The 12,373-nt window shown below is 51.2% G+C and overlaps 1 protein-coding gene across 1 annotated transcript in view; it reads left to right on the forward strand.

Annotated features, from left to right (window-relative positions):
* ASB13 (ankyrin repeat and SOCS box containing 13) overlaps window positions 1-852 on the forward strand; it is a gene marked incomplete at its 5' end in the record, with an annotated part of 7,302 nt that extends 6,450 nt beyond the window's left edge. The window contains one exon of the mRNA XM_009877096.1: window positions 680-852. Coding sequence (XP_009875398.1) covers window positions 680-807 — 128 coding nt within the window. The remainder of the gene's footprint in view (window positions 1-679) is intronic.
* Window positions 853-12,373: the final 11,521 nt, after the last annotated feature.

Raw genomic sequence — 12,373 nt, forward strand, 5'->3', positions numbered from 1 at the left:
CTCACTCAGCCTGTCCTCGGAGCAGAGCTGCTCCAGCCCCTGGGTCACTTTGTGGCCTCTGAACACGCTCGAACAGATCTATGTCCCTCTTATGGTTGGGGACACCAGAACTGGACGTGGTATTCGAGGAGGGGTCTCAGAAGAGCAGAGCAAAGGGGGAGAATCACCTCTGATAAAATATCTCCTGTCTTTGTAGACCTTTGCATAGTGAGCACCTTAAAGCCCCTTCTTCCTCTGACTTGACTTCTCTTCTCTTCTCTTCTCTTCTCTTCTCTTCTCTTCTCTTCTCTTCTCTTCTCTTTTCTTCTCTTCTCTTTTCTTCTCTTCTCTTCTCTTCTCTTCTCTTCTCTTCTCTTCTCTTCTCTTCTCTTCTCTTCTCTTCTCTTCTCTTCTCTTCTCTTCTCTTCTCTTCTCTTCTCTTCTCTTCTCTTCTCTTCTCTTCTCTTCTCTTCTCTTCTCTTCTCTTCTCTTCTCTTCTCTTCTCTTCTCTTCTCTTCTCTTCTCTTCTCTTCTCTTGTAACAGCACTGTGCTGGCTGCGTTAGTTTTGGGTTGGGTTTGTTTTTCTTAAAATCTTCTGATTTGTGTCATTAAACTTGAGACTAGATCCAGGATGGTTGCAGATTCTGAAGGGAGCTGAGCTGCAGATCCTGACTTCAGCTCCTCTTTTTCTCGTTTTAGAAACGCCTCTGAGCTTGTCACAGCTCTGCAGGGTTACGGTGAGGAAAGCCGCCGGGCAGCGAGCGCTGGAGAAGATTGCCAAGCTCAATATTCCTCCCCGATTAATCCGGTACCTGTCCTACAACTGAAGGGGATGAAGGCGGCCGGGAAGGACGATACCTTTAGCTCCCGCAGTATGAAGTCTCTTATCTCTTTCTCTTCTACCTCCCCCTCAAGAAGTTAATCCTAATTTAAGCAAACTGCTGTAAATAGTATTTATGAGGCAGTACTTCTTCTTCTTGGTGAGCAAAGACAGGCTCAGGCACCACGTAGCGCTGGCTTGAAGCTGTAGTGTCTCCTGGGGGAATCTGTTGGTCTGTCACTGTGTTCGAGGCTGTGGCTCTCTCATTCTTTGAGCAGGATTAATTTTGCCCAATTTCACCTGTCTCTAGCCCAAAGGCGTCTCCGTGTGATCTAACCAGGCACCCTTTGCAGTCAGCGAAGAGCAACAGCTACTTCTGGAGCGTGATTCATCCGTCCTGTTTTAGCTGCCCGTGCTGGGATGACACAGTTTGCCTCGGGAGCACCTGTCTCCGCCGGCTGCAAAGGGATTTGGAGGCGATACCCTCAGATACGAACGTCTGTCTGCCTGCCTGTCTGTCTGTCTGTGGTGAGAGCGCTGGATCCCACCTCTGCGTTAATAAGCGATGACTGCCTGACGCCAAGGACAAGACTCGAGAGACCTGCGTGCTCCAGCTGAAGGCAAATTAACCCCCCAGCAGGCTCAGGACTAATTAGAGGCCCTGCAGCCCATTCCTGACTTTCCATGAACCTTCAGGCTTTGGCTCAACACCAGCAGCGAGGACAAACTGCTGCCAGACCATGGTTGACTTTATCCACGCTCCTTCCTCGCTGAAGATGAGCCAACTCACACCGGAGCGTTCCTCTAGGGTATCACCACGGCTGAGGAAGCCGCTCTCTCTGCACGTCCAAGGATGTTTCCCTCCAGATGGCTGGTCCCAAACACGCTTTTTCCACTTGCTCTGAGCCACCGTGGCTGCTCTCTTGGTTTCACGTGCAATAAGTGGTGGAGATGCTGCCTTTTGCCGCCCAAAGTACGACGAGGGCATGTCCCTTGCGCGGCAGATCCCCGCCTTGAAAGGCAGCAGGAAGACTGTGCTCTGCCTTGAGTTTTGAGATTTTTCTTTTCATTTCCCCCCGCCCCGAGTTCCTGTCTCAATGCTGGAGCCTCTCCAGAGGGAGCCAAACCTGAGCATCGTGCTCTGGCTTCAGCAGGCGTGACCACGGCTTCATCCTTCAGGGATTTTAAACCTTCAGGACGACGTTTGTGTGAGTGGAGCCAAAAGTGTCGTTCGATCCCAATTCGGTCCCCGTGTGTTGCCAGATCTAGTTGAGGGGTGTCCCTGCCCATGACAGGGATTAAATGTGGATTAAATGATCTCTAAGGTCCCTTCCAGCCTAGGCCATTCTATGATTCTATGATTCTATGATCCTATGACCTTCCAGATGAGACTTTTTGTGCTGCCTGAAAGCAGTAAACCTGCAGGATCTGTGGTACTAAGGGGATGGAACTCCCTGATACCCCCAGGAGAAGGTTTTGCCCCGCAAGGAGAACAAATTCCTCCTCCAAACGACAGCAAAATGTTACGAGATCTTCTGTCTAACGTGGCGTCGCGCTAACTCAGGGCTTCCGACGTCTTTCGTGCTTTCCCAGCCAGCACGCTGGGGCTCGGCCTTGGGAGGGAGGTGGAAAATCCCGTAAGCACAGGGTTGAAGAGCTGAGGTGGAACTGAATGCACTTTATCGGTGACCAGCACTTTTTTTTTAATTTTTGATTATGTTCGTTCCCCCCGTGCCCCTTTGTTGTTTGGTTTTGTTTTGCTGTTTGTTTGTTTTTTGTTTTTTTTTTTTTTCTGTATCATACAGAGCTGGAGAGAAACAAGCTCGAGATCCTGCTCCTTGGTGGATTGTCTGTTTAGAATTCCAGGTTTTGTGTTTAAAAGTGTCAGGAATGTGAAATTGCCCAGAAGCTCAGGGAAGCCCCGGGGATGGTTATTGTGGGGTTTATCCCTGTCATTGATAGGAGAAAGGTTTCGCGTCGTATCTTGCCAGAAAAGCTTCCTCTGCCCAAAATGTGTGTCGTTCCAGATAAATCTGCATTAGGGAAGGCACCTTTGGGTAATCTGGGGTGAAAACCTGCCCTCGTGTTACAAAATGAAATCCCTTATTAGGTTGCTTTTTAATGCTGCTTAAGCTGGTGAAATGAAGTCAAGTCCCAAGTTTTCGATGTAAAAAGACTCCTCGAACAGCCGAGAATAAAATAACAAACTCCCATTTACATCATCTTTCTTTTTTTTCTCTCTCTCTTTAAGTTACCTCTCTGGTAGGTCCTGAAGTTTGGTTATTCCTTTTTTTTTCTTTTTTTGTAACCTCTTTTAAGAGACATCAATTAGTGCATCCAGGAGGGACTTCCTGAGAGATCCAAGCACCTCTTGGTGGCAATAACCAGGCTTTTTCAGTAGCAGGGTTTTTTTTTTTAAGACATCCACTCATCATGGCCACATCTGAAGGGCAGGGTGTTCCAGGAGAGTCTAAACTGCAGGTGAAAAATGAGGTTGAGATTTTTTTTTTAATCTTTTATCCAACCTGTCTCGCCTTCGGTTCTTTTAATCCTGCGGGGATTTCGCAGCTGGTGGGGAAGCACCTACTGAGCCGTTGCGTTTTACAGCTCAGAGTAGAGGCAAAGCAGATGCCAGATTAAACCGACGCAATATTTTGGCTGCGAGTTTTTATCACAGTTACTGCCTGAGTAGGGGCATCATCTTTCCCACAGATGTAGCCTGGAGAGCTGGGAATCCCTGCAGCCGACCCAAATCACGATGAGAATTAGCAGCTCTGGAGATAACAGAGTTTGGGGATTGATGGGAATGAAAGGAGCTGTCGGAATCACGGATGTTAAGTGAAACTCCTCAACTGACTCTGCTTTATTTTATTACGTTCTGGCTATTATTTGACTCCCTTCACCCTTTAATCCGAATCAGGGCCTGAATCCTATCGCAAATAAAACCCAAACCAGGGCCAGCCCCGCTTTTATCCGTCCCCTTCCTGGGCTCCCCAAACTGCAAACGCAGTTGAGTGTTTCAGACCGCCTGCCCTCTCCCGTGGCTTTCTCCCCCAGCTTTGCAACGGGTCCGGCAGCACGAGGAGCGGTCTGAAATAACCCCACTGCTTCAGGGGAGCCCAGCTGGGAACAGGGCTTTGCTTTCACCCGTGAAAATCATCTTTGGGACAGTCGGCTTCGCTCCTGGGCGCTGCTGGCCGGGCTTCTTAAGGCCACGAGCTTAACCATAGCAGCTTTTCTCTCAACTATGTGAAGTTTGTCCAAAAAACCAAGGTGTGGCTAAAACCCATGGCTTGGAAGAAAGCAGCACTGAAGAATTAACTCCTTGTAACGCTTTCGCTGGACGGGGCGGAGAGGAGCCACTCTTCCCCTCCACGTGTGAAAGAAGGATTTGTGCCCTTGGCAGCAGAGAAGGGAAGACATGGAAGGCAAACAGAGTTGGCATTTTTAATTATTTTTTTAATTTTTTTGCTGTCTTCAAGGGACTTTGCACAAGGAAGCGAACGCCCTAAGCTTAGCGCCAGCAAACAAAGGCCTCGGTGTCTTCTGGAAGGTGGTGCCCGAAGATGAGTAATGCGGCGGTTGCGTCACTTTTAGAGCGAGTGTGACTGTGAAGTATCTGTTCTACCTCTTGATTTTCGAAAAACCGAAAAAGACACTGAGTTGGGAGAGGCTCTGCTGACTTGAGCTTGCTTGAGGTCCAAGTTTTGGGCAGCTTGGAGGTTGGTGACCATCCCGTTCCTTGGCCTGGGAGGGGGTGGTCAGAGCCCCGTTGTTTTGAAATCAGGATTTTTCATACCAAGGTTGTTATTTTCAAACGTAAAGTACCTAAATCTGTAGCATATGGGAGGAAAAATAACTTTATGGACTTCTTAGGACCTCTCCTGCTTTTATGTGGCACCTTTAGGGTTGCCTGTGCCGTTAGTTAACCCCAGGCTTCCCCCCCTGCATGCCACCAAGGACAAAAAAAACCTTGTGCCCTGCACAAAAACCCCCAAACCAACTCACTTCTTCACCCAACAGTGTAGATTCCGCTTGTGTTTTGGTAGATGCCCCCTCACTGTGATACCCTGATGCTTCTCTGGGTTTAGACATCGAGACACCGGGCTCGGAACGCCTTGACCTCTGCTTGGAGAGAGCACGGTGCACCACGAAGATGTTTTTTGTATAAATACCCGATTGTCTGATTTTTAGTGGTTCGTAATGGTAAGATTTGGGCAGGTGCGATGATGCTGGAGCGTTGTTTGGGATTAAAACTCGCTCTGAAAGGTTTCGTCTGTGTTTCTTCCGGAGACGGTTGTGGTCGGAGTGTGGGGTCCGCTCGGGAGCCCTGCCAGCTCCTCTTGCTTTGTCAACCTTGTCACTAATTGCAACGAGGCAGCGCCTCTGCCCGTGGCTTTACGGACCTGTACAACCGGCGGGAATGACCCTCCTGAGGATGAACCAGCCCAGGTCTGCGCAGGCAGAATGGTCATGGCCAAAGAGCCGTAGATCACGTCTTGCTGGAAACTTGTAACAAGATTTGTGCCTCGAGGGTCTGTACTGGGACCAGTACCTTATAGAGTCATAGAACACTTTTGGCTGGAAGAGAGCTCCAAGGTCACCAAGTCCAACCTTTTCCCAGCCCTATGACCACCACTAACCCACGTCCTTCGACACAACATCCACTCGTCTCTGAAACCCCTCCAGGGATGGTGCCTCAACCCCTCCCTGGGCAGGCTGTGCCAGTGCGTGACAACCCTCCCAGTAAAGAAATTCTCCCTAATATCCAACCTGAACCTCCCCTGGTGCAGCTTGAGGCCATTTCCCCTCATCTATCACTTGCCATGAGGGAGAACAGACCAACCTCTGCCTTGCTACACCCTCCTTTTCAAGGAATTGTAGAGAGTGAGAAGGTCTCCCCTCAGTCTCCTTCATGAGTGGCACGGTGGGATTGAGGTTGCAGGTGACGCCAGGCTGAGCGGTGCTGTTGATTTGCTAAAGGGGGGAGATCCACATGGAGCTTGACGGGCTTAAGGTCCCTTATGAAGTGAAAGAGGCCAAGTTCAAGGTCCTGCATCTGGGCCAACCCCCGGTTATTGGTAGAGATGGGTGAGAGGAGCCCTGGGGAGAATGACTTGGGGGTCGTGGTGGGTAACAAATCGGACGGGAGCCAGCAGTGGGCTTATCTGACACAAGAAGGACGTGGATCTGTTGGGGTGAGTCCAGAGGAGGCCACAGAGATGCTCAGAGGGCTGAGGACAGGGATTGTTCTGTCTTGGAAAGACAAGACTTTGGGGGACCTAATAGCTGCCTTCCAATATCAGTGTCCACTGATAGGACAAGGGGAATTGGGTTTAAGTTAAAGGAGAACAGATTTAGATTGGATCCTCCCAGGGTTAAAGGGGGCACAGGAGAGCTGGGGAGGGGCTCTGTGTCAGGGGCTGTAGGGACAGGACAAGGGGTAACAGGTTCATGCTGAAAAAGGGGAGATTTAGATGAGATACAAGGAAGAAATTCTTCACGGGGAGGGTGACGCAGGTTGCCAGAGAATTTGTGGCTGGTCCAGTGCCCAAGGCTGGGTTGGACGGGGCTTGGAGCGACCCGGGCTGGTGGGAGGGGTCCCATGGCAGGGGGGTTGGAATGAGATGAGCTTTAAGGTGCCTTCCAACCCAAACCATTCTATGGTTCTACAAAAAATAACCTTGTTTTTAGAGTGGTTTTTAGAGGGCGCCGAAACGATGAAAACCAAGCCCTACTGCCACTCTCTCCAAACTTGTAGCCCTCGTTTCCCAGGGCTGCCTCCCACGTCTCCCCGAAACCTGGGTAGAACCTCGTCCCGCTGGGCAGCTGGTGAAGGAGCCGAGGGAAATCCCGAGCTCTGGAGGAAAACTGGAGGCTGGAAACATCACCCTAAAGAAATTGTGAGGGAGGTGAGGCCGTTTGGGGACAAAGACATCGTCCCTCTCTTCCCTAAGAGATGCTCTCCCACCAACCTGCTCACTGTGGACCTGAGGAACCGGTTAGAGTGGGGAAAAAGTGCCCGTAGGGGTTTTTTTTGAGGTGGTTTTGGGAAAATTGGCACCGATTGCTGTGAATACCGGGAGGTTTTTGTCCCGGCAAGGCTTGAGGGAAACCTCTTCGCCCGCCACGGTACCGCTGGGCGGTGCTGCTCCCCCCTGAAAAAGCAGCAAAACCTCCCAGGGAAGAGGGGAAATATTTAACCAGCTGGTGCTGCACCAACCACGGGTTCGAAGGAGAAAAGAAATCCTGGAAAAGCGCTGAAAAGTCCTCTCGAAACAAGCTGGGGCAGAGCGCGAAGGCATTGCAGGATTTTCCCCAAATAAAAGAGCCCAAATGCTCTTTTATTCCAGCAAAAATTTGTAAATGCTGTCCCCGTCTCACCTTGTTTTGGGTTTTTTCCCCCCTTATCCTGGGTAAAAATGAGTAGCGACAGCTATTTGCCTCCAGACGACTCAGTTCTTACCTTTGAGCTTCAAGGAAAACCTTTTTCACGTTTCCCAGATCCGTCACGAATTAAATTCCTTCTGATCTCGGCGCCGAGGGGCGTGAATTTTAAGGAGAAAAATGTGAATTGAGGGAAAGCCGTGCAAATCTGACTCGGCTTGGGGGAAAAGGAGACGTGGGGCGGGTTGTGTCTCCCTGGATGGGATCAAAATAGGGCAAAAAATAGGGGTGGAGGGGCTGCAGAGGAGTTTTTTCTTCCTTTCAGCTTTGCCTGGGCTCATTTTTTTAATTATTTTTTTTTGCATCTCTTCTCAAGAGGGCTGATTCAGGGATAGGATAGAACAAAGTGGAAAATTAAGCTTTTTTTTTTTTTTAAGCTATAAAGAGAAGGTGCTGGCCTCTAAGAGATGGGGATGGGGGTTTTTTTTTAATTGTTTACCTCTAGGGGTGATTGATAGACACCATCCTCCTGCCTATCTCGGGGAGGGGGGAACTAAAAGAGGGAGAAGACCCCCAAATTCTCCTCCGGCTGTGGTTACGTGGGGCTGCGGGCACGCCGGCGAGCGGCACCGCGTGCGTGATGGCTGAGGTCACGGCGCTATTAATTTCCCCTTAAAAAAGCCTCCGCAGGGATGGAAAAATGAAGCAGCTCCGATGGCGGAGTTAACCCTTGCAGGGTTGCCCGGCTTTTTGTGGGTTGAGAAAACCCAAATCCCATGATGCCAACAGTCCTCTGAAGGTTGTTGGTCACCACCTTGGCTCCTGTGGGTCTTGGGATCCCTTCAGACGTCCGGGAAACTCTTCCGGCGCCTGCAAAGCCCTTGGTTGATTTAATCCCAGGAGTTTATTTTGGGGACTTGAACTTGGGAACCCCTTGGGCCATGGAAGGGGGAGAGAGGAGCCTCATGAAACGCTGCGGCAGCTGGAGCTCCCGGCGTCCCCTTGAGGATCCTCAAGCGTCTTTGCAAAAAAATCCCTCGAGGGTTTACGTTGGGCTTTGGGAACATCGGGGAAATGAGATGGGGGAGTCTGGGGAGGTGCCCCCCTCCTTGTGGTGGGGCACAGGGCATTAAAGCAGCCCCGGGGTGGCTTTCGACTCATCTCATGCCCCAACCTGGTATTTTGTGGAGCATGGGGGCCCCTGGCCTGGTCCCCTCTCCTGGTCCCATTTGTCTCCATCTCCCAGTTGTTCTGGTCCCTTCTTGTCCCACTGTATCCTGCTCCCATTTATCCCCCAGGACTTTGTCCCCTAGTCCCTCTTGTCCTTGTCCCCTGGTCCTACCGGTGTCTTCTCCAGGTCTAACTTATCTCCATCTCCTGATCCCACTTGCCCTTGTCCCCTGGTCCCATCATTTCCCTCTCCTGGTCCCATCGTTTCCCTCTCCTGGTCCCACTTGTCTCCATGTAGAGACCTCCTCGCTCTCTACAACTCCCTGAAAGGAGGTTGTAGAGATGACGTCGGTCTCGTCTCACAAGTTACAACTGATAGGACAAGAGGAAATGGCTTCAAGTTATGCCAGGGAGGTTTAGGTCAGATATCAGGAAAAACTCCGCTGAAAGGGTTCTCAAAGACTGGAAGGGGCTGCCCGGGGAGGTGGTTGAGTCGCCATCCTTGGATGTGTTTAAAAGCCACCTGGATGTGGTGCCCAAGAATGTGGTTTAGAAATGGGCCTGGTAGAGGTAGAGAATGGTTGGACTTGATGATCTTAAAGGTCTTTCCCAACCACAACAATTCCATGATTCTATTCTATTCAATTCATCTCTCGGTCCCTCTTGTCCTTGTCCCTTGATCCTACTGGTCCCTTCTGCTGGGACCAGTCTCCATCTCCCGATCCCCCTTATTCCATCTTTTGGTGCCATTTTTCCCCTCTCCACGTTCTTGTTGTCCCCAACCCCTGGTCCCACCATGTCCTGTCTCTTGGTCGCACTTGTCCCCAGCTCCTGGTCTGACCTGTTTCCCTCTCTTGGTTCTCTTGGTCTCCTGGCACCATTTATCCTCTTTCTCCTTCTCATCCCCATCTCCCCGTCCCTCTTGGCCCCTCTCCTTGTCCTGCTTATTCCCCCTCCCTGTCCTGTTTGTCCCCTCCTCTGGTTCTGCTCTCAAGAGGCATTTTTGGGGCAGACCCCGAAGGATTCAGCGCAGGGAATGGAACATTTCCCCGTCGGGAGAACTCTGCCCCACACCCGGTGCTTGATAATTTATGTTGGGTTTTTTTAATTTAATTTCTCCCCCATACAGTTTCACGAATGACCTGAAAATGGGAGATTGGCGAGAAAAAGCACTTTAAAACAGGTTTGAAAGCACGTCTGTAAAATGAAACCGTTTTCCTCCAGACTAAATATTGGAAAGACCTATTTGGCAAGTTGTTTGGGTATTTTTTATTGTGGGGTTTTGGTTTTTTTTGAGGGGAGTATTTAGTTATTTCTTCCCCCATGCAGAACCTGGCTTGCTGCAACCCAGCTGAGCTCTTCCCCATAGGCATCTCCTCACCAATCCAGGTCAACCCCACGATAAAAATCCATTTTTCCCCCACTATTTTTTTTTTTTTTAACAGCAGCCGGGTGTCGAGGGGCCTCCCCTTCCCGCGGGCAGCGACATTTCCCAGGGAACACGTCATGTTTGCTTAAGAGCAGAGTTATTGCCGGGGAGGAGACGGGGGGAGCTGCGGGAGAAGGAGCTAAAATGAGGAAAATCGGGGAAAAAAAAATCCTGCTCTTCTTTTCAACGTTCTTTGAGAGGACTCAGAGAAGCATCTGGGTCTCACTTGGGGGGTCTCAGTGTCGTCTCCCCAATGTTTAATTAATGCGTTTTTAAAGCCTGGTTGTTGAAATGTTATTAAAATGTGTCATTTTGCTCAAATAAAAGGGAAAGGGGAGAATTTGTGACTGATTGAGCGGTGCTGGAGCAGAAGCCTCTTCGGACCTCCAGGGTGGGTGATGCTGAGGGAGCTTCATGAGCTGCTTTTCTCTTAAAAATTGTCATTTCAGAGAAAAACTGTGGCCAGGTGAGGCAGGGGCAGGGGAGCGATGGGGGCATGTGGTTGGGCCCTTGGTTTTGGGGGTCGCTAGAGCTCTTGGTGGCTTTTTTTATTGGAAAGGCTGGAGGAAAACATGTGGAAGGGTGGTGGGAGACTGTTTGCCAGCGGTGGAGATGGGATCAGCTGCCAGCCTGGATCCAGGAGATGCCCCCACGCCCCATCCTGCGGGATCCCCGTGTCCTGTTCCTGGTGATGCCCATGTCCCATCCTAGATGAACCTCCATGTCCCACCTCAAGTGATGCCCCGTGGTCCATTCTAAGCGATCCCTCATCTGCTACCCTGTGTGGTCCCCCCTCAAGTCTCGTCTAAAATGACCTCCCAGATCCCATCCTAGATTATCCCGTAGGTGCCATCTGGGGAGATCCCCCAGGTCCAATCACCTGGAGGATCCTCCAGGCACCATCCTAAGGGATCAAGGGGTGCCATCCCAGGTGACCCTCTCCTGGGTCCCATCTTGGATGATCTCCCAGGTCTTATTCCACGGGATCTCGCAGAATTCAACTGAGAAAATCCCCCAACCCCATCCTAGATGGTTGCCCACATCACATCCCAGGTGACCCAACTCCAGGTCCCTTCTTAGCTGATCCCCCAGGTCTTATCCCAAGGGATCTCCCAGGTCTGAGCCTAAATGATCCCCAGGACCCATCTCGGGTGACCCCTGCCCCAAGTCCCATCCTACAATCTCCATCCCCAAGGGCAGGAGACCATCCTGACTAGATTTTGGGGTGGAAATGGCCGGTCTCTTCCTTAACACCCTACATTGTCCCTGCAGATCCCCGAGATGGATCCTGCTCACCCCATCAGCCTCTTCCCGCCCTGGGTGAAAAAATTTGGGCCTGGAAAACTGGATTTGGGAAGCCCAAAGCACACAGGACCCTTCTGGCTATCCCACCACAGTCCCAAGCATGAAACTGGGGAAGAAACCAGCAAAACCTCTCTGGTGCAAAAGCACAAATGAACTTTCTTCTCCAGGCGGGTGCTGGCGGGGCCGCAGGGCCGATGTTTCTGGCCAAAGTCCAGCCTCCTCGCTAAAGATCGTCGTTAAGAAAAACCAGCTCAGGGTAAGCGGCGTGAAAAAAAGCGAAAACAAAACACGGCAGTAATTAAACAAGCCCAGAATAGAAAGAGAAAAGGTCAAGCCTAAAAATACAGGGGATGCTTTCGCGCCTAATACGCGGCGTTAATAAATAATTGTGTTTGCGGGAAGGTCTATTTTTAACGACTTGGTGCAACAGCCTGGCGTGACCCCTTCCCTTGTCTTGATTTTGCTGGATTTGGGGCTTTTTTGGGTTGGTTGGTTGGTTTTGCTGGGCTTTGCCCTGCTCCCGTTGGGTGTGCGAGCAAGAGGGCAGCGCGTGATGAAAGCGACGGGAGCCGTGCTTGGGGTAGAACGAGTGCGGGCGTGCTCAGCCCCGCCGGGCGACACGCGGATGCCCGCCTGGTTTTCCCCGCGCTGGGAAAACAATCGGGATTGCCCAAGCTCCAGAAAACAGGCGGGAAGTCTTTGTGGTGGCAACGTCCCACGCGAAATGGCTCTGCCACATCCACGCTGCCTCCCCTGAGCATTAAGACCGGTTATAATTAATTTCCCTTCCATCCCCTTCGTGGAGGGTGGGGGAACGGCCGCCGCAATTGGGTTTCACCCTCTTTGTGGGGAACCTGAGTCACGGGGAGCGTGACGGGGTGGATTACGGCCAGGAAAGGTGAATCCTGCTTGGGATAAATCCAGCCGCCAGATTTCCTCTTCACTGGGTAGAAGAGGGGTCCCGACGTCCTGGGGGAGCAGATGGCAGACCCCAAAAGTGAGGGGGATTTGGGGTGGGGGTTGTGGCTGAAAGGTGCCCAACACCCACGAGCGACATTTTTCCAGCTTGTCGGGAAGAAGAATGGGGGGAAGATGAGGGGGGTGAGGTGGGGGCTTGATCCTGGCTGGGATGCCCCGAGATCGGTGAACTGGGTGGAAAGAGGGGAGGTGTTGTTTTTTAGCAGGAACCCCAAAAAGAAGCCAAAAGAAGCACTGGCAGCCACAAGGACGTGGAGGAGATGTTTCTTTATTGGACTCAGAGCGGGGCTGGGGCTGTGAGGTG

This window comes from Apaloderma vittatum, unplaced genomic scaffold, assembly GCF_000703405.1.
Source record: "Apaloderma vittatum isolate BGI_N311 unplaced genomic scaffold, ASM70340v1 scaffold17899, whole genome shotgun sequence".
Lineage (NCBI taxonomy): Eukaryota > Metazoa > Chordata > Aves > Trogoniformes > Trogonidae > Apaloderma > Apaloderma vittatum.